Raw genomic sequence first — 23,652 nt, 5'->3', positions numbered from 1 at the left:
CTCTGACCAGAGGTGGCTCAAGAGCCGGTCAAGTCTCTAGGACTTCAGTCACTCGGTGCTATCAGGTGGGAAGGCAGGGGATGAAGGAAAAAGGAGCCATGGGGCGCCGGGTCCCCCAGCCCCACACTGCAGACATACCTTCTTCAGGGCTTTCTCTCCAGCAGCTTTGTCTTCCAGGCCCATGTACAGCCTCCCCAGCTTCAGCCACATGGAGGCCACGTTGAGGGAGTACAGAGGGTAGTGCTTGCTGCAGCAAGAGAGAAGGTAACAGGCCACTTGACAAAAGCTCCCACGCAGCCTGCAGACCAGGCACAGCGAGCCCATGGCTACTGAGCCCATGGCCCACTCCCCACCGCAGCCAGACTCCTCCGAGCCCTAGCAGGTGCGGGGGGGCAAGTGTGGATGGCTCAACCCTAAGCATCCCAGAGGCTCTTCCTTTCACGCAGTTTGTGTTTCTGAAAAGCTACAGAAAAACTGCAGGGGAAATCCTACACAAAAACATCGATAAACACGACATCCAATCCCAGTCCCAGATTCTTGTTTTGGTGTACCCAGAGCAGAGCACTGGGAAAACATCTTTTAAAATGAAGCCCCTATTTATGAAAACACCAGGCTTATCCCCTCATATTAAAAAGACAGTACATCTAAACATCCACACACCCGTGTGTCTCAAGACCCCAGCTTTCTGTCACACTCTATGGTATCAGTTGGTTTAGCAAAGCTGCCAGCTCTCTGAAGTCAGGAGAACACCTTCTCCTTAGGCAAGCTTTCTGTTGTCCAGGAGAGGGCTTTATATACAGCAGGTGTTCTCTCTCCGGTTTTCACAAGGCTGATGGCTAGGGCCTGCCAGGGAAAGAGACCAGGAGACAGCTCACGGGTGAGAGCGGATGTGGGGAGAGAGAATGCGTGTGTGGGTAGGTGTTGATTTACAGACTGGTTTGTACTGCTCTACCCTCAAAAACCATCTAGAAGAGGCACATTCTAGCTGTATTCCTGGGCAGGCGGCATCATGCTGCTTAGAAGAAGCCATGGCCCCAGGGGCCCCACAGAAGGCCAGAGCTGGCCTCCAGGAGAGCTCAGCAAGCTAAGGAAGGGTCCAGGAGAGCAAGGTCCTGCTGGGAGAGGGACCACAAAGCTAAGATGATCTCATTCTTTCTGTCTCTCTCATCCCTTCCCTCCAGATCTCACAGAGGGCAGTCTGCATAAGACCAGAGGCTTTTCTCACCCACCCCAGGAAGAAGACGGGCTTTGAGAGCCTCTGATGTAGCAAATTATTTCCAAGAGCAGATTTTAGGAGTTGGCTTCCCTTGAGCGCCCCCTGATGGCTAATCCGGGCAAGGCAGGGTAAGTGGAAGGCCTGGAAATCCAGAAGGGACACAAACTTTACAGTCCCCAACCTTAGAACAGGAGGGAGTACTGAGGGCTTCTCAAATCCATGAGAGACACCTGGGGTGTTTCTGGGGGCACAGGGATCTCAGGTCTAATGCCCAGAGATTCTGGGCCACTTGGGTCTTAGGGAGACCCTGTAAATGTACAATGTGAATGTGTTTAACAAGGGCCCCACTGATAAGATCTAGGTCATCCCAGCTCTGAAATGGCTAATCAGAGCCGGAGGACACTGCCACAGCCTCCATCTGTCACACACTTTAAGGTTTAAAAACCCTCTCGACAGGAAACTTCCCCGGGGCTGATATCCATTATTACCGTAAGTTAAAATCCAACTTGCTTTATTCAGAGCTAGGGGTGGGAGGTGGGGGATAATGGATAACCAGAGCCAACACAATGGTCCTAGCATGTCCCCATTTGCAAATTGGGCTGCAATTTCCAAAAGCACAAAAAGGGGATGGTGTGACTAACGATGGAAAAGCAGGGATGTGAGACCACCACTTACCAATGAGTAAGTGTATTTAACTTGGAAGGCATGGGACAGAAAACAAACATGATGGTGGCTTCTTAATACTGATGGGAATTAACCACTTTGGCTACAGCACCCTGGACAGGTCCTGGCAGGGCTCTTGCCCCGCACCCCCTTCATAACCTCAGCCTGCCTCCACAGGTGTCTCTTCCAAACGGCAGAGGGAACAGCAGCCTGCACCTGTGCCTCCAGGTGTGGCTGCAGAATGGGAAAGCTGTTCTAGGCATGTTCCAACACAGGACAGTCAGAAAACAAAAACAGCATTCCAAATCACCAAATTCCAGTCCCTGCTAAGATCATGAGAACAGCCATTGCAATCACCTGTAGGGCTTAATGATTTTTTGTCCGTATCGGAGGGCTCCTTCCCAGTCCTGCATGTACAGGCAGACGCCCATGGCCTGGTACATCATGTGCAGCATGTACACGTTGCTGTCCTCAAACACGGAGCCCATCTTCTCCTGGCTGAGCTCGCAGATCTCCAGCAGCTCACTAGGGGGTGCTCTGGAGTCAAGGGAACCACAGGCTCTGGTGACTTGGGAGACTGCCCAGGGTTGGGTTCAAGGAATTATTCCATCCACTCTGCCCCTACCGTCACCCTCTGAAAAAGTAAATTACAGAAAGCCAAGCAAAAGTGAAAGGAAAATATTTTTTCTTCAAGAATATTTTTCTTAAAGAAACAAACTACGGGAAAAACTGAAGACCTCAACTACTGAACAATTGAAAAATTTTAGCCACAGGGAACAGACCCTCGGTTCAGCTGTAAACAATATTTAGGATCACAAATCTTCAACCTCATTCACCCAAGCTCAGCACTTCAGTTGAAGCATTTTTAAGGAAGAAGTCCCCACTATGGGAAAGTTCTTTAAATTTTAGACTGAGGGGGAAAAAAATTGTGCCTCTCTCAATTTCCTCTGCTGCTTTTAGTTCTTCCCCCAGTGTAAATGTGATGCCTTTTCAACCTAAGAAAATACTGTAATGTAGTGGTTAAGAATATGGATTATGGTAGTCAGCAGACCTGGGGCAAAAATCCTGGTGAGCTCTGTCCCTTGGGTACATTGCTTGCTATCTAAGCGTCTGTTCCCATCTGTTACACGGGGATGGCAATAATAGGCAAAGCCCTCAGTACTGTGCTTGCCTAGAGTCCAACACCCAAGCAATGCGGGCCTTCAAGGAACTCTCCTTCATGGCTTTTGACCATAAAACTCTTCTACCACATCCAGCTCCTGACCACACTAGTGAAACAAGAAGTCAGATGAAATCAACACTACACAACTTGGATGCGGCTGACACAAAGTCACGGGCAGTCAGTTACTCTGTCCACATCTGCCAGGAGACATTCCTCCTTTCACGTTCAGAATCCTAGGCCCACCCTTCTTCCACTCCCTCCTCCCAGCTCTCTGGCACTTCCTGCAGGTGAGGGGCAGTAAGCTTCTGGACAGTTGTAAAGGATATATTTGTAGTGCTTGGCCTTCCGGAACTCCTCGATGACGTTGCGTGCATATCTGACCATGTCACGGATAGTTTCTGCCTTTGGGGGATCACTGAGCTTCCGGATTTCCACCTTGGCCTTATCCTGAGGGAGATGTCCACAGGTGCAAGGTGTTACCTCCCACGGAAACTACACTGAGGGGGGAAACCTCTCAAATAGTCTACTTTCCCATGCAAAGATAGGGGCTTGCCCATTCTAAAGTTGCAAAAGAATGCAAGGAAATCAGGCACTGGATCTAAGAAATTCAGTACTCCAATACCTTTTTACAACAAACAAAGTATGAATTTTCTAGACAATCCTTATCTAGGCAGGACACTTAGAATATGTTTTCTATGGGCAGATCTGTGGGTTCACACATCTATGAATCAAGAGAACAGAATGAGAAGGGGGAGCATGGCCAAAAGAACATGGGTAATACCAGAGAAAATTTTCCATATTCTGATGAACAGGCTGGAAAGCCTGAAAATTACTTTCATGTGCTTTTCCCCTCCGCTCTTTTCTGAGCAGCCATTTCTTTCCAAGAAACAGCAATTTGGCAAATCCTTCTCTTAACTGTATGGTGTAATGCAAATGTTTTCATCAGCTGTGAGGATCTGGGTTTGAACAGAGACCTGGTGTAACTTGATTTCCCTCTAGCTGTCTTAGTAAAATGGGTTTAAAGGGTAGGAGGAGACGCCCCAGGCAGACAGGGCACTCGACTGGTACCAAGGTCCTGAGGTGCAGGGTACAGTCAGCACCTTTACCCGATCGGGGGCCTACCTTGTCTTTGGTGGTGCACTCCTGGCACTGGCAGGTAAAGAAGTAAGAATCTCTTAGCCGGTCGTTCCTGTCTTCTGTGGGGTACAGGAGGTCAATGTAGCTGGTGAATACCTAAGGGGGTCCAAAGAGTGGACAATGCTGTCTGCCTCAGGTACGTTGGCTCCTTCTCCTTCCTGGGGGGCTCTGCAAACACTCACAGGGATGGGCCCCGAGGAGGGCCACAGCTGGGGAGATGGCTCTTCCCTTTAAAACCCCGAATTCTTGGGGTGCCTGGGTGGCTCAGTCATTAAGTGTCTGCCTTGGGCTCAGGTCATGATCCCAGGGTGCTGGGATTGAGTCCCGCATTGGGCTCCCTGCTCAGCGGGAAGCCTGCTTCTCCCTCTCTCACTCCCCCTGCTTGTGTTCCCTCTCTCGCTGTCTCTCTCTCTGTCAAATAAATAAAATCTTAAAAAAAATAAAACAAAACCCCGAATTCTTTTAAGTCAGCAATCCCCTAGTTTTGTCCCCCTCCTTGTGCTGGAGAGAAAGGGTCTCTCTTCCCGCCTTCTAGAGAATCAAGGAGTCCCAAGAACAGTAAATGGGGAGGCCTGAAAGCATGCCCAGCAAGGGCATGGCCCCGTCACATGGAGATGCACAGACCCGACTCATCCTTGAGACTGGCCGGGGTCTGTGTCTGCGCAGCCCTCCTTCAGCCTCGTTTCTTTCACAGCTTGGGCCGGCTTGAACGCCTTGCTGGGTGGAGGGGAGGCAGGGACACATCTGCACTCAGCTGGCAAGGGAGCAAGAAGTTGGGCCGGGCAGGCTGGGCACGTCCGCAGAGGGAAGACACAGCCTCTAGGACACCAGCATGCTGCTGCCTTACCCAGCTGGGCCAGAGAACTTGGAAAAGTCTTGCCTTTGGGCTCGCTGGGTCCTCCCGTCCTTGGTTTTTTCTAACAGGGTCTATAACCGGGACTTAGAGCATATGGAGGAGCCCGGCATTTAACTGCCCATTATCTACTCACTGGGACGGCACTTGCTGCTCATCCCACACCATCAGGCAAATGTCTGAACGAACAGATGGATGTCACAAAGCCGTTAGCGTGCCAGTAACCTCGGGCACGGGCAGGCAGGCAGGGGGGACTTGCACAGGGCTGGGTGCTTGCAGGCGCCACCAAGCCAAGCTCCCAACCCAAAGGGCAGTAGTGTAGACCTCGCGGCTCATCTGACACCCTCTTTGAAGGGCAAGTCTCCCCCAAAGCACTGACTGGCCTGACGTGAGGTTACCGCATTTCCGATCTGTCAGCGGAGGGCAAACCAACAGGAGCAAGCTCCACACGGCCTCCCTCCTCATTTCTTTGACAGGACGGATGGACACATCACGCAACAAACACAAGGGCCCAGAAGATGGCGACAGAGGCCGCTCAGTGTTGCTGCGCAAGCCGAGGCTGAGCCTCTCTCAGTGACAGACTGCGGAGTCCCCACCCGGCCCCACGGGAGCCTGGAGCCTGGTGACTTACATTCTGACCCACTGAGACTGTGTATTTTAACAAAAGGGGCATCAGCGTAGTCGCAAGGTATCTGGAAACCAAGATGCCCCAACCGAAAACAAGGTACTCTCGTCGTGATGAATTAAGCGAAGGGCAGAAAGTCTCATCTGTGCCCCGGCCTTCGGGTTCCCATTTGGCTGTGGGTTGGTAAACAGCTTCTGAAGAAGCCAAGGCCTTGATCGTTTAGCACACCAAGCATTGCATTTAAAATTGAAGCTATCCAGACACGGACCTTAAAATAGCACTGAAGATGATTAAATTGAAATTGAATGTGTGATTATGTTCCCTACCAATTCACGTGTCCTTGCTAGGGAGTTTATTATTTAAGAACACACAGCACTCCTCTAGCGATTCGCCAAGCAGCCGTTTGGAGCCTTCTGGAGGCATCTTAGAAGATGGTCACAGAGGCAGGGCCTGGGAAAGGGGAGGGCATCGCTGCGCAGGGGACAGAACAGCTGGCTTTCTCCGCGTCCCTAAGTTAGGAGGGTGCCTCTTGGCCACAGACTGCCTCCCGTACCCTGTCGGTGTGTACGGCCAGCTACCTGAACCGCATTCCTAAAAAATGATCTCTCTAGAGATCAGATGTGGAATTGACAGCATGTGCAAGGCTGATGTGTCCATTTGGAGTTTTAACTCTTTAGCTACTGCCGGGCTGGCTTTTCTCTCTTTCAGATAACAATGGTATTGACCTTCTGGGGGGAGAAAAACAGGCCAAAATTTGCTAATTAAAAAAGAGCTCAAATTCATTGTTTGGTGGTAGAAATACAGAGATGCTCAGGAGCTTCCAAAATTTCACTGTGCCCATTTTGGCAGTGTTTTTTTCTCTGTAAATCTCTATCAATCTTTGTAAGGGACTCAGCTCAAATTTATTCTTTCCTGTTTTTTCTTGGCCACAGACGGAAATGGGGAGCATCGAATGGAAGGCAAAAGCGTGAGGCTCGAAGGCATGGGTCATGAACCTGATCACTAACCTGCAGGGCCCGAGGCCAGAAACAGTCCAGCTGCTGGGCTCAGCCCGTCTTGCCCAGTGCTGCCGCACGGAATCTTCCAGACTGCCCTGTAAAACCGCAGGCGGAAACCCACGGCCCCGGCCACCACCGGCCGCACACTCACCTCTTCTCCTGGGCTGATCTCCTGTACAGCTCTTACTTCTGCCAGGGTCCCCTTGTAGGTCACAATGACATTGGGGCAACAGCTATGATTCATCAATGCAACGCTGTCAATCAGAAGAGAAAACCCAATTTTCTCAAGAAGGCGGACAGACTGATCGGGCAATCCTGGGCTATTTACTTAGTAAGTTGCAGGAATGGGATCTTTGTAGGATGTTTAAAAAACAATCTAATAGTTGGCCATCAGAGTCTAAGAGGTTATCCTGCCTGTATCTATATCATATCTAATGTCTCTAACAATATTGAAAAGCGAAATTCACAATTCAAAATGGTGACATCTCGGCCAAAAAAAAAAAAAACCCACACAACAATAAAAATAGCAGCAACGATGAATCCCACCACCATTCCCTCCTGTGGGATGAAGGACTGAAAGCCCAGCGGCCGTGGCAAACGGCTCCTCCACTGGACACTGCGCAGGGCAGACTCGGTGCTGGTTCCAAGCGGCTTCTTCTGTTCGTGGATTATGTCTAACGTGTTTTCTTCAGCTGTCGGGGAACCACCTCCGTGGGAGAGGCCAGCCTCCTCGGGCAGGGCCTGGGGTGCCCGGAGAGGCCCCGAGGAGCCCAGCTGCCTCTCTCTCTGCACCTGGATTTCCTCATCTGGAAAATTGGGACATTACTGCTCCCGCTGTCACTGTCTGCTTTTCAGGGACAGAGGAGAGGACAGAGAGACTCGCCTATGTGAGGGGCTTGGAGCTTTCTGATTATATCAAGGTCAAAGTTCTGAGAACAGAAATTTCTAAACTACAGGGAAAAAGTGCTTGATCTCTGAAAATGCTGCCTTTGAAATCACAATGCCGATGTGATTTCTGCCCAAAGGGATTTTTTCCCCCGATTAAAACTGCCCGGAAACTGGGGCTCAGGTGGCCACGCACATCCATATGCAACATGGCTCTGGTGGCCAGGGTCATTTGCCTGAGCCCTCAGCAACCAGAATCCTGCCCCTGGTTGCCCCAGTACCAAAGAGCAGAGGGCAGCAGGGCCCGCAGAGGGCAGCAGGGCCCAACGAGGGCGAGCTGGCCCGGGTTTGCCGAGCACAACAGGGAGCGGTCCTCTTCCGCCACCCAGGTGCTACTGGCCTGAGTGAGCGAGCTATGTGGCTGGCCTCGGGACTGGGAGAACACGTAGCAAGTCCCCTGTCTTGTCCTTAGGAAGGGTCGCTCCCGCCACGCAGCACAGCCCACTTGGCTTACCGACAGGCAATCAGGCCCCGAGGAATATGATAAACAAATGCACTGAAAGTTGTCACTAAAGAAAAAGCTGCTTTCTAGAATCTTTTGTAGAACTATTAATTCATTTCAAGACAGACTCCTGGATATCCTTTCAATGAGGGTGGAAGAAATTCACCAAGGCAAAGAACCTAAAACAGTTCACGCCCTTGGTATCGTCATTCTCCTTTCTGCCATCACTGGGCTGGGTAAAACCTCAGACAATACCACTCTGACCTTTGCTCTTAGTCTGGAAAACACTGAGAGCAGACACGTTCTTTCAGGTCTGAAGTTGTCAGGAAGAGCCTTCTAAAGAGGGTCTGATGGCCTCTCTCGGTTTCTCCTTCCTTTTCCCAAGGGCTTCTCCCCAAGACACTTCTTTCCTCACCATCAGAATCCAAACGGCTGAGGACATCATTTTGGCCATGGGGACAATATCACGTGAATAAACTTTTGGTTGCACTGGCCGGAAAAGCCTACGGCAGGTGCCCAGGAGACATGGGTCTGTACAGGTGCTTCTCTATCTTTCAGACCCGGGTGACATGCAGATACAGGCGGCGACGACACACACACACACACCAGGAGCTCACACGTCATCCACGGAAAACACATGGGTGTCCCCTTTCTCCGCTTCAGCCCAAGAGGCTTGGGTGGTGTATATTAAGTAACCTCGCCAATCTACACTGTGGATTCACTCAGACAGGGGATGCAGGGAGGGTTCCTTTGCTCCATCTGTGGAGTGAGGGCTGGATTTCAGGGAACTGAAGCATTCTGAAAATACCCGTTCCATCAAACACCATGGCAAAGCCGTTTTTGGCAAATCCATGACAGTCAGAGCTATAAAGATCTCCATTTGTCAGCTGGCCAGCCTTTCTTGAATTACTTATTTCTGAAGAAAAATCCTGTCGTTCTCTGAAATTTTCCTAGTTCGCTACTTGAGCAGAGTCTTCCTCCCCAACTGTGCTGTTTCTACACTCATATTTTTCGAGAACAAACAGAGGTAGAAGCAGCTCATATTGTCTCTGCATTAGCCTATGGCCAATTCTTGGTTGGCAATTAGTGTTTCACTTCGAGTGTAAGAAACCCAAAGATTTCCAGAACCAAAGACGTGCAAAAAGCAAATTTCTCAGCAGGGTACAAACTGTTCCTTCTATGCACACGATAAAATACTCTTTTAATAACAGCTCCATACCTAGCAGGACTTAACAAGCAACAGTTCTCTTAACTACTACTACCTTTGGATCCTTACATGTATGGGAAATATTTTGAAACCTGGCAGAATTAAAAAGGTGTCTTAATTCCCTTGGAGTTTCATGTCTGCCACATGCAGTTAAGGTAGATTATTTAATAATAATAATAAAAAAATCTAATTAGTGTTAAGTAAAAAAGAAAAGAAGTAAAGTCAAACTCAGCCTACTCGGGAAATATTGCTGATCCCAAATGAGAAAGCTCTTCATCTTCAACTGTGAAGCCATTACAGTTAACCTGCAGTGAGAAAGGGTGAGAAAGAAACAGGTGAGCTGAAGCTTCTCTTTGCATAGAAATCATTCTTTAATTTTGACCTTTTACATACAAGTTAACTAGGATGACGTTCCAGTTTAGGGATGTAAAAACCTTCCTTTTGGCCAAGGTATCCTTGGCTCAAACAAAAGTGACCCACCAATCTCGTGTGTAAACCAAAGCAGAATTGTTAGGAAGGAAGCACCCTTAGTGTAGCCGACCTACCCCCCTACGCACAGTGGCCTGAGGCCACCACAGCTGTGAAGGCTCCAAGGACTGAGGTTTGGAGTTACGATACCTGGAGTCCAATCCCAATTATGCCACAGATTGGCTGTGTGATCTTGAGCCCATCACGGAGACCCTCTGTCCTTGACTTTCTCCCGTTAAAAAAGAAGCCATGACCCATGAGGATGTAATGTATGGGATGGGGAACACAGTCAAGAATATTTTATTAACTTTGTAAGGTGACATGATAACTGGATTTAAGAGCAGTGACCATTTCTCAATGTATACCAATGCTGAATCACTATGTTGTATACCTGAAGCTAACATAATATTGTATGTCAATTATACTCCAGTAAATAAAACATTAACAAAAAAGAAGTCACTTAATCCAGGACCTACCCCATGAGGTGAGGTGGTAAATGGGAAAACCCTGCCACAGCTAATCTAACTGCTGCCCATTGCCCTCGAGAGGCAGAGGGGCCAAGGGCCTGAGGCTAAGGAACAGAGACCTACCTTTCACGTCTCAGCCCATATAAACCACTGGCAACTTTCTCACCCTTAAAAAGAAATGTTACATTGAAAAATGCCAAGAGCAACTCTCACGCTTGTGGAAATCTAACCTAGAGCAAGCAGGTACAAATGAGGACTGTATATCCCCAGTTTTATGTTTTTCCTAAATTTATTCTTTCTACCGACATTCACTGAGAACCCTTACAGGCTGGGCACTGGGCACAGAAGGATGAACGGGCCAAAATCTGCCTCGAGGAACACCCGGTCTACCGGGAGACAATTCAGTGGGTATTCTTCCTTTGTATCTAAGATTTCAGAACTGGAAGGGGGCTCAGTCTTTTTACTTTTCAAATGATGAACCTGAAGTCAAAGAGGAGCAGTGAATTGCCCAAAGCCAGTGGCAAAGGCTGAGACCCCTGCTCCTGCCAAGCTGCTATGAGGCTGGGTGTGAGGCACGCAGGCTGATTGCTTTCACCCCATGGGCTGGAATCATGCTCTTCCATACTGGAGAGACTGCATAAGTACGTTTCAGGCCACCAGATGGGCTTTTTAAAACTAGCATCCACTGAGCACTTCTTCTGGGCCAGGCCCTATGCTAGGTGCTACATATTTACTCACATAAATCTGCAAAACTGCTCTGACATAACCCATTTTACAGATGTGGAAACTGAGGCTCAGGGAGTGGTCAATGATTAAGAACTTGCTCAAGGCCATATAAGTAGTGAGTGGCAGAACAGGAGTCAGAGTTCAGACTAGACATTCAGACAGCAAAGTTCTCAGAAACACAGAAGAGTTTTACCCTATACCATTTTCCTCTGAAATTGTTTGATCTAGGAATATTAATAAGGTAATTTTCCATAAAATTAAAAGGCCAATGTCAAAGGCTTAGACATCTTGGCACACAGAGAAGTAAAGGCTGTGATGGGTTTCATTTGTGGTTTTTGCAATTCAACATATTTACAATCATTATTTACAATTTTCAACGTAAAAAAAGATTGCTGCAGGTTGGAACAATGGACAGCCTTTGAAGTCCGGAGGTATTGGGCATTTCTGTGCAGAAGCCTTAATGTACTATTTTTTGTGCCATCTTCAAGTACCCCAACCTGTTGTGTCATCAGGACATTAACCAACTACCATGAACCAATGACCCACGACCAACATTAGTTAAGAGTAAATTAGGATTCTCATTCATTCAACAAAATGTACTAGAGCATGAACTATGTGCCCTGCACCATAGTAGGTCCTGAATGATCTACAGACAACCTCAGACCAGATACTAACATGCCTCAGCAGTTTCTGCAGAAGGAGAGAATGAATAAGAATCTAGCAACAATTTTCAAAACTGATCGAGGGACAGACAGCTCCTCACTAACTCTAAAGGGAAGGAGACTCCCTCTTTTGCCTCTTAGTCTCTTCCTCTGCATGGAGCTCAACTGGATCAGTGTATGACTCCAAATTCCTTCAGGCTTCAATGTTCTATGACCCTTGGTCGCTTGATTACCTCCACCCTCCACCTCTCACTGTGGAAGTGTGAGTGTGTTTCTTCAGGAGCAAAGGCTCCTATAAGACAGCGTCATCACTGTTCCTTCCTGGGAGATGGGGATGGGGTGCAAGCCAAACTGCATAGCAATTTCTCTGCCAGTTTTCCCTCCCCTCTGAAATATCCCTAGAGAAGAAAAGTGAACTTGCATGTTGTTAAGAAAGATGCATGGGTCATAGTCCTTTTTTCAAGTCAAATCAGGCATAAGTGCCTTGCTCAAGCTATTCTCATAATTAGCATTTAGACCAGATGTAGGATGCACACCAAAAATACACTTCCCAACCATGCATATGTTCCCAGTGATTAAAGTGCACCTCAGTGCTATTGGAGGAGTGCAGTCACCTTCTACGGCCAGACCCTGCTGGGCCACAAGCTAACACACAATGCCCTCCCAAGAAGTAGCAGCAGGAGAGGGCTCAGAGGCTGGAACAGAGGACGCGCAGCTTGGGGCTGGGAGGCAGGACCAGAGGGTGGCCTGGGGCTGGAACAGCACTTTTCAGCTTTGCTTTAGTTTTCTCTGGTGACACTAAATGTCCCTTTTCAAATTCATATATTAAAAAATATATGTGTGTAGGTGTGTGTGCGTATACACGTGTATACACACTCATGCACACAATCTGAGAATGGATATTACGATTTGATAAATATAAAGTCTATAAAGGAATTAACTCAGTTGTGTGTGTGTGTGAATATATATGTGTGTGTAGAGATACATATATATATATATCTCCTGGATTTTCTGAGTCAGTCCAAATGTCAAAGATTCTGAGTCATTTTCACCACAAATATACTTCTGCTTGTGAGATCAAGTGCCTTGATTTCTGGTTGTGAAAATAGGGTCCCATATCTCCTATGCCAACACTAAGAAGTCATCAGCATACATTACTGTGCCGGAGGAAAAGGGATTCTTTTCTTCACAGCTGGAAGGGAAAATACACTGTATTTATTTCATCTTTCCTGGGTTCTCATATAACCATGCCCTCTCTAGTCCAGAAAAATAGGTATCTCATTTTTTTAAAAACAAACAGCAGATTAGTCAATTCCTCAACTTCCCACTGCCACCCAAATCCACTGTCTTAGGACATTTAGGAAAGTGTGTTGTAAATCCAGGATAATGTGAAAATCAGGAAAATCTACTTTAATGTTCATAAATGGAATCCTTTTTTCTTTTACCAAGAATGGCATTTTTTTTCTGATGATGACAGTCACAAAATAGAAATATATCTATAATATTACGTCCATCAAGGAATTCATCCAACTGATTGCAGTCATGCTCATGGTGGTTAAAGTGGATTGGAAAACAGATGAAGACTCACTTCACTCTTTAGAGGTGTAATTTTTGAAGTGGAAGAATTATGGGCACTTTTTAATCTTTTTCTTCTTTTTAGTGTTTAAGATTTTATTTATCTGAGAGAGCGAGCGTGTGCATGTGCTGGTGGGGGAGGGGTAGAGGGACAAGCAGACTCCCTGCTGAGCAGGGAGTCCAAGGTGGGGTCCCAAGACCCTGGGATCATGACCTGAGCCTAAGGCAGACGCTTAACCAACTAAGCCACCCAGGCACTCCCTTTTGAGTGTTTTCTTAAGTTAGACACACTCATTGTAGAAAATTCAGAAATTTTCTACAACTCAGGAGATAATCACCTGTGAACTTCCACTGAATCTTTTTTTTAACATATGTATGTGTATTTTTATATTATATACATTTTTATCCTGCTTTTACACTTACAGCTATATCAATGTTTTGCACATCTTTAGACATTCGTTGAAACAAAATATAGAGGCCATATAACCTTCCATCATAAGGCTATGCCATAATTTATTTTCCAAACTCCTGTTGGTCATTTCTATTTCCTTTTTTGTTTTTCTTTTACTTTTTTTTTCAGTTTTAAAAAGAACCCCACAATAGAACATTGGCGTGTCAATTACTGTCCATAGTCTCTGATTACTTCTTTAGGACAGATTCCTGGAAAGAGAATTACTGGGTCAGAGGGTACACAGGCGAAGCTGATTCTGTTCTAAGACCAAGATGGGTAAGCAGCCGCCCAAGGTCTTTTGTGGAGCTAGAGACGGAAGGTTCTGGCAGGGGAACGTAGCTGTGTGCACCCATGCAACAGTCTTGCCGTATTTCTCTCTCTGGGAAGGTCACCTTCAACCACAGGTTCGGCTTGTAGGGGAAGACGTAGGCTATGTAAGGGAGAAAAATCCGACCTGGCAAGTCGGGCCAGGAAGAACCACCCTCACCGTGAGAGTAGCATCTCTGCACCCAGACTGTGCGCAGCCACAGAGTGATCGCTGCACCTTCTTCTGTTCCAGCCGTGCCTACATCATAGCCTTCCCACACGGCTGGTTTCCAGTGCCTTGATCACTTCTTAGTTGCTCTTATCGAGAAGTCCCTCCAATTTTTTAATCAGATCTGCTTTTGGTAAACCTAGACTTCTCTAAAGACGTCTTACCGTCCGTAAAGACTAGCTGTCCCGAGGCCCACTCGGGCTCCTCTCTGCGGTGACGTTCCTTCCTAGCACTGTCTGAGAGGGCCTCCCTCTTGGGCACATCTGAGTTTGCCTGTGCTTTATCAACAGTGTTGGTAGGAGTAAGAAAACACTACTGTCAGAATGGAAGGTTTAAGAGAAGAAACATAAAATTTAATGTGGGAACCTCAAATGGTCTTTCCTTTCAAAGAGCGCCTAGTAGGCCAGAGTACTGGGGCACTAACAGCCCCTCTGTTTGCATAAACTCTTTCTGTGGCAAGAGGCAGAGGTCAGGTAAATTTCGTATTTACCACCCATCAAGGAGGGCCAGCTCAAGGTCTGCTCAAGGTCACCTAGCAGGGCTATGCAAAACAGGGTCCAACAGGTCAACAGCCTTGTCATTACAGAAGCCATCAGTCTATTTCCGTTCATCTTTACCGAGTGTGTGCTGGGGAGAGGGACTTGGGCGGCGAAAGGCTAGCAGAGGGTCACCAGATGCTGGCATTCTTACCTGTGCGAAGAGGACCACCAAGCTATCACTGTCCGGGAATTCAAGGTGCTTGGAGTAAAAGTGATGAAGTGCAGCAATGTCACTTTGAATCAAGTCTTTCTTCTCATTGTCTAATTTATCCAGATCTGGGGATAAGCAAACCATTATTCACCAGGTAGAAAACTCTGGCTTTCTAGCTACATCCTTGTCTTACTGTAAATGGCATGGAGGGAGGAAAAAAAAAAAACAAAAACTCACGGAGCCCCCAGAAAACATTCTTCCCCATTACTTGCTGTAACTGATAAATTCTAGGCAAAGAAAAGCATGCTATTTCTTTCTTCTCTTCCTCTGACAGCTGGAAGTCACTCAGGACATGAAATTTCAACTGACCGTGAGCAATGAGGTCAGGAATGAGTGGCCAGCGCTGATAAGCAGCCTCGGTCTAGTCCGGCCCCCTCCCCCCACCACTAGCCCTGGAATCTGTGTCATGGTCAAGGAGCTAGACAGCCCTGATTTAATGCCTTTCAGTAAGGACATCAGCTGTTTACAGGACTGCAATTCAGTGAAGATACAAAAATATTCAGCATGCCAGGAGAGCCAGCAAGAGATAGCTCGGGATGCAGCAATTCATCTGAGAGTTCCTACTTCCCCTTAATGATTTCCTAGTCATGTCAACTCAGGGAAAAAAAAGAAAAGTTACAGTCATTTTTTCAAAACAGGCACATGAGTCAAAGTAGAAACTAGTCCTTAAAATCCCCAGCACCACGAGGAATACAAGCTTCCTGTGCCTTTCCCCAACCCTGCCTCGTCCACAGACGTGTTGCTGCAACAACTCCTCGGCCGGTCACAGAAAGACTTACGTGATTCAAACTCCTTCACAGCTAACAACTTCTCGGAAGCTGTTTGCTCTGGGTGCATCTTCTAGTAATCAGAAAGAAATCACACAGATGGAGATGTTAACCACCAGGGCAAAAAGTAGTGCTTTCACTGTTACATTGACATGAAGGGAGAGCACCGATTCTCAATGGAGCAAAGAAGACTCTCCCAGGAGTCCTGCCATCGGGCGCCGAGTGTGTCTGCCTAACGCCCAAATCGGAAAGACTCTTCCGAAAAACTTTCTAGAGCGGCTGCCACATTCCTGACACCCTGATAGCGCGACGTGCACACAGTAGGCTCAAAGATGCCCGCTACAGGAAAGAAGAGCGGCGAGAAATCAACTTTTTAGGGCCCCGACTTAAAAGGACTCTGAGTGTACAGAGGAACCATCCTATTTATTATTTCTCCTTCTAAAAAGGAACAAAATCAAACCCCCCATCCATTTTACACTTTCTTTAAGCATAGGCTAAAATGATCTCAAATTCTGTGTTTCAAAAAGAACACTTTTGGTGCTATCTGTGAGCCCAGATTCACTTTAAACGTGTTGCTGGCTTTGTTCTAGACACCCCAAGAGGAGCTAACAATAGTAAACCTGCTAGGCTTTGAGAACATGAATAAACTTGGTGTTGACAAGAGTTCAAAAGCAGAGCTCAAGAGCTGGCCTGAGGCCGTGTCTTTGTCATCTGGCTATTCAATCTGGGGATACAGGTGGTCTAGCAGGACGCTCTCACCTCCCTAGTTAACATGTTAAGCTTCCCCTTGGTAGTTGGGTAGCCTGTCTCCCCTAATCCTTTGCAAGCCACTAGAATACAAATGGTCTGGTTTTTCTAATCATCAAGTCCTACTGAGATGAAAAGATGGCCAAGTAACTTTTAATTTAATAGACTATCAGTAGTAATAGTAATTATAATACAAGTTGAATGGAACTGGCATAAACTCATCAGAGCCTTCAGACCACCCCTCCTGGTGCCAAAACATTTCCATTGTTCTTTTTTGGAGCAGAGACCTTCCGTTCACAGGATACATTTCTGTAAGATTAGTTGTCATCTTGCATGGGAAAGCTTTTCATTCAGGAAAGTACACCAGCTTCTTCTGAATTCTTAACCACAATACTATAAATGCCACCAAAGAGTGTGAGGCGGGGCAGGGGAGAACCAGCAGACTGGGCACCGCACCCTTCCCAAAACACTCACAGATCTTACTGTGATGGCCTGTTCACCCTGACACCATGCCCAGGCACACCGCCTCCTACCCTCTCCTCCTGACCAAGAACTCGGCTTATGTTTAAAAGATAATTGTTAGTAAGGACTCAAAAGTTAACATCCTCCTAGGAAAACAGTTTGGATGTTTTTGGTCTCACCCTACAGGCAACCCTTGAATCCTCTGCTTATCCCAGAGCGGATGAAGTGGCATTTCAGCAAGCACCTGACCCACGCTGCACATAATGGAACAATGACCTCAGAGTTTGGAAATGTTCTACCTCTGTTTATGTGGTCCAGAATCCTAACTTGGGCCAGGGACAGATATGTGCCAATCATTACAATCCCATATGGCTTAGATAAAAAATAGGAAGTTTTAAAGGGAGGCAGGGTGGCAAGTATAAAGAAGTGGATGAAATTTCAGCTTCAAGACATGTACAGTACTGGGGTGCCTGGGTGGCTAAGCTGGTTAAGCAGCTGCCTTCGGCTCAGGTCATGAGGTCCCAAGGTCCTGGGATCGAGTCCCACATCGGGCTCCCTGCTTCTCCCTCTGCCTGCCACTCCTCCTGCTTGTGCTTGCTCTGACAAATAAATAAATAAAATCTTAAAAAAAAAAAGACATGCACAGTACAGAGGCCCTGCCACTAACTTATTAGTAGCAAGCACCTCCTTGATATGAGCAGGCACCTCTGCAGATCTATGCCTTCTAAGCGCCATACGACCTATTACATTGTGTCACAAGGATATGTCCTATGGTGCTTCTCCGTCATCTTTTAGTTTGGTCCTTTGGAGATCCGGCACCTCATTAGCCCTCAGTCAGTAAGGACTGACCAAAAAAAGGCAGAGGATTCCAGCCCTGGCATCATCTTTGGAGGAAACTGTTCATGGCCATCATCTGTTCCCCTTGGGGGCATTTCTTTCTCTACTACTTCTTTCTTTTACCCTCTTCCTCTCTCACCTTGCCTCGATTTCTACTTTTCTCCACTCCTTCCCCTTCTCCTTCACATCTGCCATGCTGGCTGTTCCATCCCGTTCCCTGCCTGCCTAGACGAGAGCAAGTAAGCAGACGGCGATGGGGAGGAACATGACACTGCTGGGAGGAGGGACAGGGAGCACTCCAGATGTCAGAGAGAAAGGGGAAAATCGCAAAGCTTCTCAGGCCAGTCTGGTTCCCTAGGATGCTCCAGTTATTTTCACTCAGGTCTTCACGCTGTGAAAGGCCATATTTTTCTATGTAAACCTGTCTCATAAAAAAAGTTCCGAATTTAACAGCTGTGGCTGCATTCCTGACCTGGGGTAAGTGACATCCTCGTTGTACAGGGCAAACAACAAACCAGCTTCTGCCTGGAGTGTTATTCCCACGCCTGTCCATAGGGACGTGATGGAAAATAGAGTCCAAGAATGTTTAACAAGAGATGATCACCACAGGCCACTCATCTTTCTGACCTTTAAGGAAAAGAAAAAAGAAAGTACACTTGAACACCATCCCATTTTCTCACCTGTTTGGCCAGAATCCTTGCAGTTAGCCTTACAGTCTCTGAGGGATTCCAGTTTTCCCCAAAAACAACCATGGGAGAACATTCCAGCTTGTGCATGGGCCAATCTTCTTTCTGGGAAGTTTAAAAAAAAAAATGATTAAACACACACACACACAGGAATAAAGTTCAAGAAGAGAGGATGCAGTAAGTCCTTCTAGTTAAGGTCAAGTGAAATATGTTTCCTTTTGGAAAACACGGTGAAGCTCACAAAAGCTAGAGATAAAAACATCCTTTAAGATAGAGACGGTTGTATGCCCTTGACTCGGGCCTGGCCAAGGTTGTTGGGATGAGAAAATCTGCTTTGTGTTTTTTCATCAAGCCTCTCATCTTTCTGCAGCCTCTCATTATTCCAAACAACGCATACGGCTTTCCATTATCTGTGGGAGTTATCAAACTGCAGCGGTGAGTGATTTGGGGTATTAGCCATTGATCTGGCCCCACTCCCTCACAGTCCTGTTCGGCTTCTGTTCTCACATCAGGACAAATCACTGAGAGCTGCACTCAGCAACTAGTCTCCTTTTATAGGTGACAAAAACAAAACACAAATGAAGGCTTTGACAGGGGCCCCCAAAGAGTCTGGCAGAGGCGACTCCTGGGCATAGTCAGAAATACAGATTCCCTGAAGATTCGGCTGACAACACAGGAACATGGTTATTTCTTTTTGTCCCGTCTTGACGCTCTTATGCTCCAGGTTGGGGCACAAAGGGTATGTGCTCACTACTGGCAGGGCAGAGACACCGTCCGTGGGGGTGGGCGAGGCCGAGGGAGGAAGGCCACCGTGGTCCCGTGGTGGCCATGGAGGACAGGAGTCTGAGGGCTGGGGGAGGAGCTGGTGATGCCCTCGCTGGTGGCAAGGGTGGGGGGACGACTGAGAATGGCCCGGACATCATGGAGGCCACTGCTGCTTGACAAGAACCAGCGGTGCTGGCGTGATGGGGTCAGGGGCGGGTGGGGGCACGGGGGGGACTCCAGGGAGAGCCCAAGCAGAGCTGGAAACTGGGAGGAATGGGTGAAGGCTCGGGGGTGAAGGGAGGAGGGAGGATGACTTTTGAGGTGGGAAATATCACAGCACATGGTATACGGATGGGAGTCTGCAGACATGCTCTCTCTCAACGGAAGTGGGCATGTCCTGTTCTTCCCTCAGCCTCCCCCACCTCAGAAAACAGCGAGTCTATTCCTTCAGATGCTCAGGCTGGAACCCGGGGTCATTCCTGCCGCCTGTCTCCCCTCGCACACTCCCCAATCACTCCAGCACATCCATTTTCCCTGTCTTCGAACAGATCTAGAACCTGATCACCCCTCGCCACCCCACCTTCCTACCCTGCTGCAGCCCCAACACCTCCCACCACCAGTACTGCCCATGCCTCCTACCCAGATGCCTGCCTCTGCCCCTGCAGACACGGCTCAAAAGAGCGGCAGGGTAGTCGATACTGCTACACAGAACTCACATCATGCCAGTTCTCAGCTCGGAACCTTCTGATGGCTTCTCATCTCAGAGCAAAAGGCAAGGGGCTTAAAGATGACTGAGAAGCCGCTCATGATGGGAGCCCCCCCATCCTCCGACCTATCACCTCCTACCAGGCTCTCTCTCACCCCAGCCCCCGGCTGCTCCTTACACACACCGTGCATACTCCTGCCCTAAGACCTTTTGCAGCTGCTGTACTCCTGGCTAGCGCCCTCTTCCCCTTGATACCCATTTTGCTCCCTGCCTAACCCTTCCACATCTCTGGCTCAAACGTCACCTTCTCAAATGCCTGCCATGAATACTCTACTGAAAATAGCACGTGCCCATCCCTGTCCACTTCCTTGCTCTCTGCTTCTTAGGCACTTCTCACCACCTGATATACTACATATTTGTTAGTTTTTTAGTATCTGTCTCCCCCTCTTAAAATAAAGGAACTCGGTCTGGTGTGGTTTTCCCACATTTATAACCCCAGAAGCTAGAACAGGGCTTTGCATTTACGAGGTCCTCGATAAAGTTGCTGCAAGAATGAAGATGTCTCCTGGCCCCCTGCCCCCCACCCCAAGAAGGAAGGGCACAATGTCACTTCATGATTTAATGTGCTACGTGGCACAGGCCATTGGCTCAAGTTCTGTGCCAAGATGTTAAATAACGCCGTGCCAAATACAACTAAAAGTAGGGAGAGAAAGAAATGACAAGATATGCACAAGGCAGAAGGGGATGTGTTTTTAGCCAAAGCCTGAAATGAGAGCAGGGCGATGAGGCAAAGAGGGAAAGACCAAGAAGGCTTCAGGCCTTGAGGCATCTGAGGGGAACGGGAAGCCCCAGCTGGAGACAGACGGATAATTAACAACCATGAGCACGTGTTCAGGGTGAAACCAGGAATTCTAAGAGAAGGCCTTTGCAGGGCCTTTGAGATACTGGTTTCCTGAACAATAGGTCTTGTCATCGGTGTTCAACAACAATGACTGGGAGAAGGAAGTTTAATACTAACCTTTCTTACCACGATTTGTCTATTATTTAGTAATAGAATTCATTAACAGCATATAAAGTCAATGTTAATATCAATAACACACAATGCTGACATTTATTGATGTGAATGTCCTCAAAGGGAAGGGAGCCTCTGGGAGGAGAGCAGAGTGCTGTCAAGTCAGTGCACCCTGGTCTGGGGCTCAGGAAACCTGCTTTCTTACCCCGGCTCTGCAGCTATGTGACACCAGGCGGACCTCTTAATCCCTCTGCAGCTGTACCCTGGCTGTCAATAACGTAATCCCTAAGTTACTTAGCAGGTCCAGAATTCTGAGGTAATGATTTGACACCTTCCGACAGTGATAAGCAGATCGGAAGCCTGAAGAGGACCAAGACACGTAGGACCTTCATAAGGAGACAATCAGGCATCCGTGCAACCACAAAGGGTCCTCGTCAGAATCCAGTCAGCTCATCCACGAGAAGGATTTAGAACAGTGCCCGGCACATGGCGCACCCTCATACACGTGGGTACCTGTTCATTCACTCGTTCGTTCGTTCACTCATTTATTCATTCACTCAATGAGCTCCGCAACTGACCCTGGAGGCAGGGAGGGGAGAAGTCGTCTCGGACTTGAAGTAGTTTGTGACTGTGTCAGGAGACACGTATGTGACACAAATCCACACACAGTTGTGAAATGAGAGAGTGCAATATATTCACAGAAGTGTGGAATCACGGAAGTTTCATCAAGGGAAACTTCCCCAAATAAGTTGTCACCTTCTGCGGGAAGGTGGTGAGAGATGTGGACTAAGGGAGGAATGACAGAGATGCACCTCCACGGCACTGCTCAGTTTTAATTCTTTAAAAAAACAAAAAAAGGTGGGAGGGAGGCTATCATGTGGCAGGAGCGTCAGTTAGGTTCTGAGAGCATCAGGATGTGCTGTCTTCTGTCACAGGGATGGTCCACGTACTGGAGAGAACCTGACAGTGGCAACTTGCCCTGGTTTTGACTAGAAAAACTGTAAATAATCAGAATGGACAAAATTGAAAAAAAAAATTCGGCTATCCTGATGAACAGGAATGAATAGTATCAATGAATACTTTTTGTTTTGTTTTGTTGTGCTTTAGTATTGGCGGTTTCTTCATACAGAGTGGTTTTGCAAACACTTAGGCTTTTTCAAACATTTTTGTCAGTTTTTCTAAAACTTTTGAGTATTTTTCTTCAAAAGTCAAGCATTTCTCCTGCCCTAATTGCAATCTTTTTACAATTTTATGTAAACGTGGATCCTATTTGTCCAGAAAATATACAAATAAATGGACAGGAAGGACTCAGACAGATACCAAAGTGCTAATAGTGATTTTCTCGGAAGGACAAGATTGTGGATCCTCTTTCTGTTCTCATTTCAGACTACACTTTCTGATTTTTCTAAAATGAGCATAGATTATTTGTGCAATGAAATTAAATAATTAAATCTACGTAAAAGGAAGATACAGAAATTTTGAAGTCATTTTCAGCCAATGTAGTAACTGCTCTGCATGATTTTCCTGTTTGTGCACAGACAAAAATGCTTCAAGACGAATAAAGAGTTGTAAAATTGTCTCATGGTGAATGCTGGTGCACCCTGGAAGAAACGACTGACTGTTATTTCATCCAGTTTTCTGCTGAGTGAAAGATAATGGACAAGGAGATTGGGTTTTTATTGTGAAGTCCCCTTTCCGAACTCTTGCACCTGGCATTTCTCTTGCTCTAACGGAGCTTTCAAAACAAAGGTAGTCTATGTGGACAAATGCATGGGACTTCCTGAAATGTGGAACAGTAAGAAAACATCATGGGATTTCTGCTGCCACTACCATTTCATCAAGGTGAAGAGTGCAAAAGGAGTCAGGTTCACACTGACCAATTAACACGAAGGTGACTGAGGCTGCTGAGCCCCATCACAAGGACATGTGCTTTGTTTTATGTTCCCCTGCAAGAGCCATGGGATGGGCTCATTCATTCATCCACATGTTTTCCTACCCGTGATGTGAAACATTTAGAGAAAAGAGTGATCAAGTTCAAGATGCTTCCTAGGTTTGGGCTAAGGAACCAAAGTGAATTTAACCAGGACTGAACCTACGACTCTGGCCCCATTCACTAAATCACCCATAACAACAAGAAGGTCAGATGAGCATTTCTTAGGCATCTTCTACACTTCAGTTACTTTCGCGTCAATGACGAATGTCACACATTTTCTCACGTCCTTAGTCACATGCTCCTCACACATGCTTTTTTATCCCCATCAGGGCACGCCCCTTCTTACTTTCAAAACACTCACAACCCCATCACCTCCGTTTATGCATCACAAATAGTTTCTTCTCTATTTGTTAATGTTAAGAAATAATACCCTAGAAAGTTCTATTTTACAATGATTCCTCTATAAATTAACTTTGTAAAACTCTTCTCTTGAAATGTCATGGTGCAATTTAATGAAGAAGTCTAAGTGAGGGAATAATATCCTTAGCTTTCCAGGCATATTTATAAAAATAAATATAGTTCATTAAAACACACAGGTTACAAAATAAGCCTAACTAAAAAGGAACTTCTATTTCTTTTATGTTTCCTCCCATTATCCTTTCATGCATCATCAATTAAAATCTTTCCTCTGGCAGGATCACACTGAGTCAAGTGAATGAAGAGAAAAGTAAATGGGACAAGATATCACCAAATTGCATAAAATAAAGCAAAATCCTAAAGCACTACAGTTAGAGGGCTTGGGGAGAGTGCGCATAGTGGCTCGGGTCTACTGAGATGCTGTCCTCCCTGGGAAGA

The 23,652-nt window shown here is 47.0% G+C and overlaps 1 protein-coding gene across 8 annotated transcripts in view; it reads right to left on the bottom strand.

The window, feature by feature from the left end:
- Positions 1-23,652, bottom strand: part of SMYD2 (SET and MYND domain containing 2) — a 48,575-nt gene that overhangs the window by 2,407 nt on the left and 22,516 nt on the right. For 6 of the 8 annotated variants that reach the window (XM_028125764.2, XM_028125769.2, XM_028125768.2 and 3 more), the window contains 9 exons: positions 18,376-18,486; positions 15,662-15,722; positions 14,823-14,947; positions 9,486-9,553; positions 6,806-6,908; positions 4,164-4,274; positions 3,368-3,488; positions 2,237-2,411; positions 139-247 (listed from right to left, as the gene is read on the bottom strand). In XM_028125764.2, coding sequence (XP_027981565.1) covers positions 139-247; positions 2,237-2,411; positions 3,368-3,488; positions 4,164-4,274; positions 6,806-6,908; positions 9,486-9,553; positions 14,823-14,947; positions 15,662-15,722; positions 18,376-18,486 — 984 coding nt within the window. The remainder of the gene's footprint in view (positions 1-138; positions 248-2,236; positions 2,412-3,367; positions 3,489-4,163; positions 4,275-6,805; positions 6,909-9,485; positions 9,554-14,822; positions 14,948-15,661; positions 15,723-18,375; positions 18,487-23,652) is intronic. The other 2 variants (XM_028125767.2, XM_028125766.2) reach the window with 1 other exon arrangement.

The sequence above is a fragment of the Eumetopias jubatus genome, unplaced genomic scaffold, assembly GCF_037043125.1.
Source record: "Eumetopias jubatus isolate StellerSeaLion01/CBP00866 unplaced genomic scaffold, mEumJub1_p1.0 scaffold_12, whole genome shotgun sequence".
Classification (NCBI taxonomy): domain Eukaryota; kingdom Metazoa; phylum Chordata; class Mammalia; order Carnivora; family Otariidae; genus Eumetopias; species Eumetopias jubatus.
The sequence above is the reverse complement of the archived record's forward strand: the minus strand, read 5'-3'. Positions and strand labels throughout refer to the sequence as shown.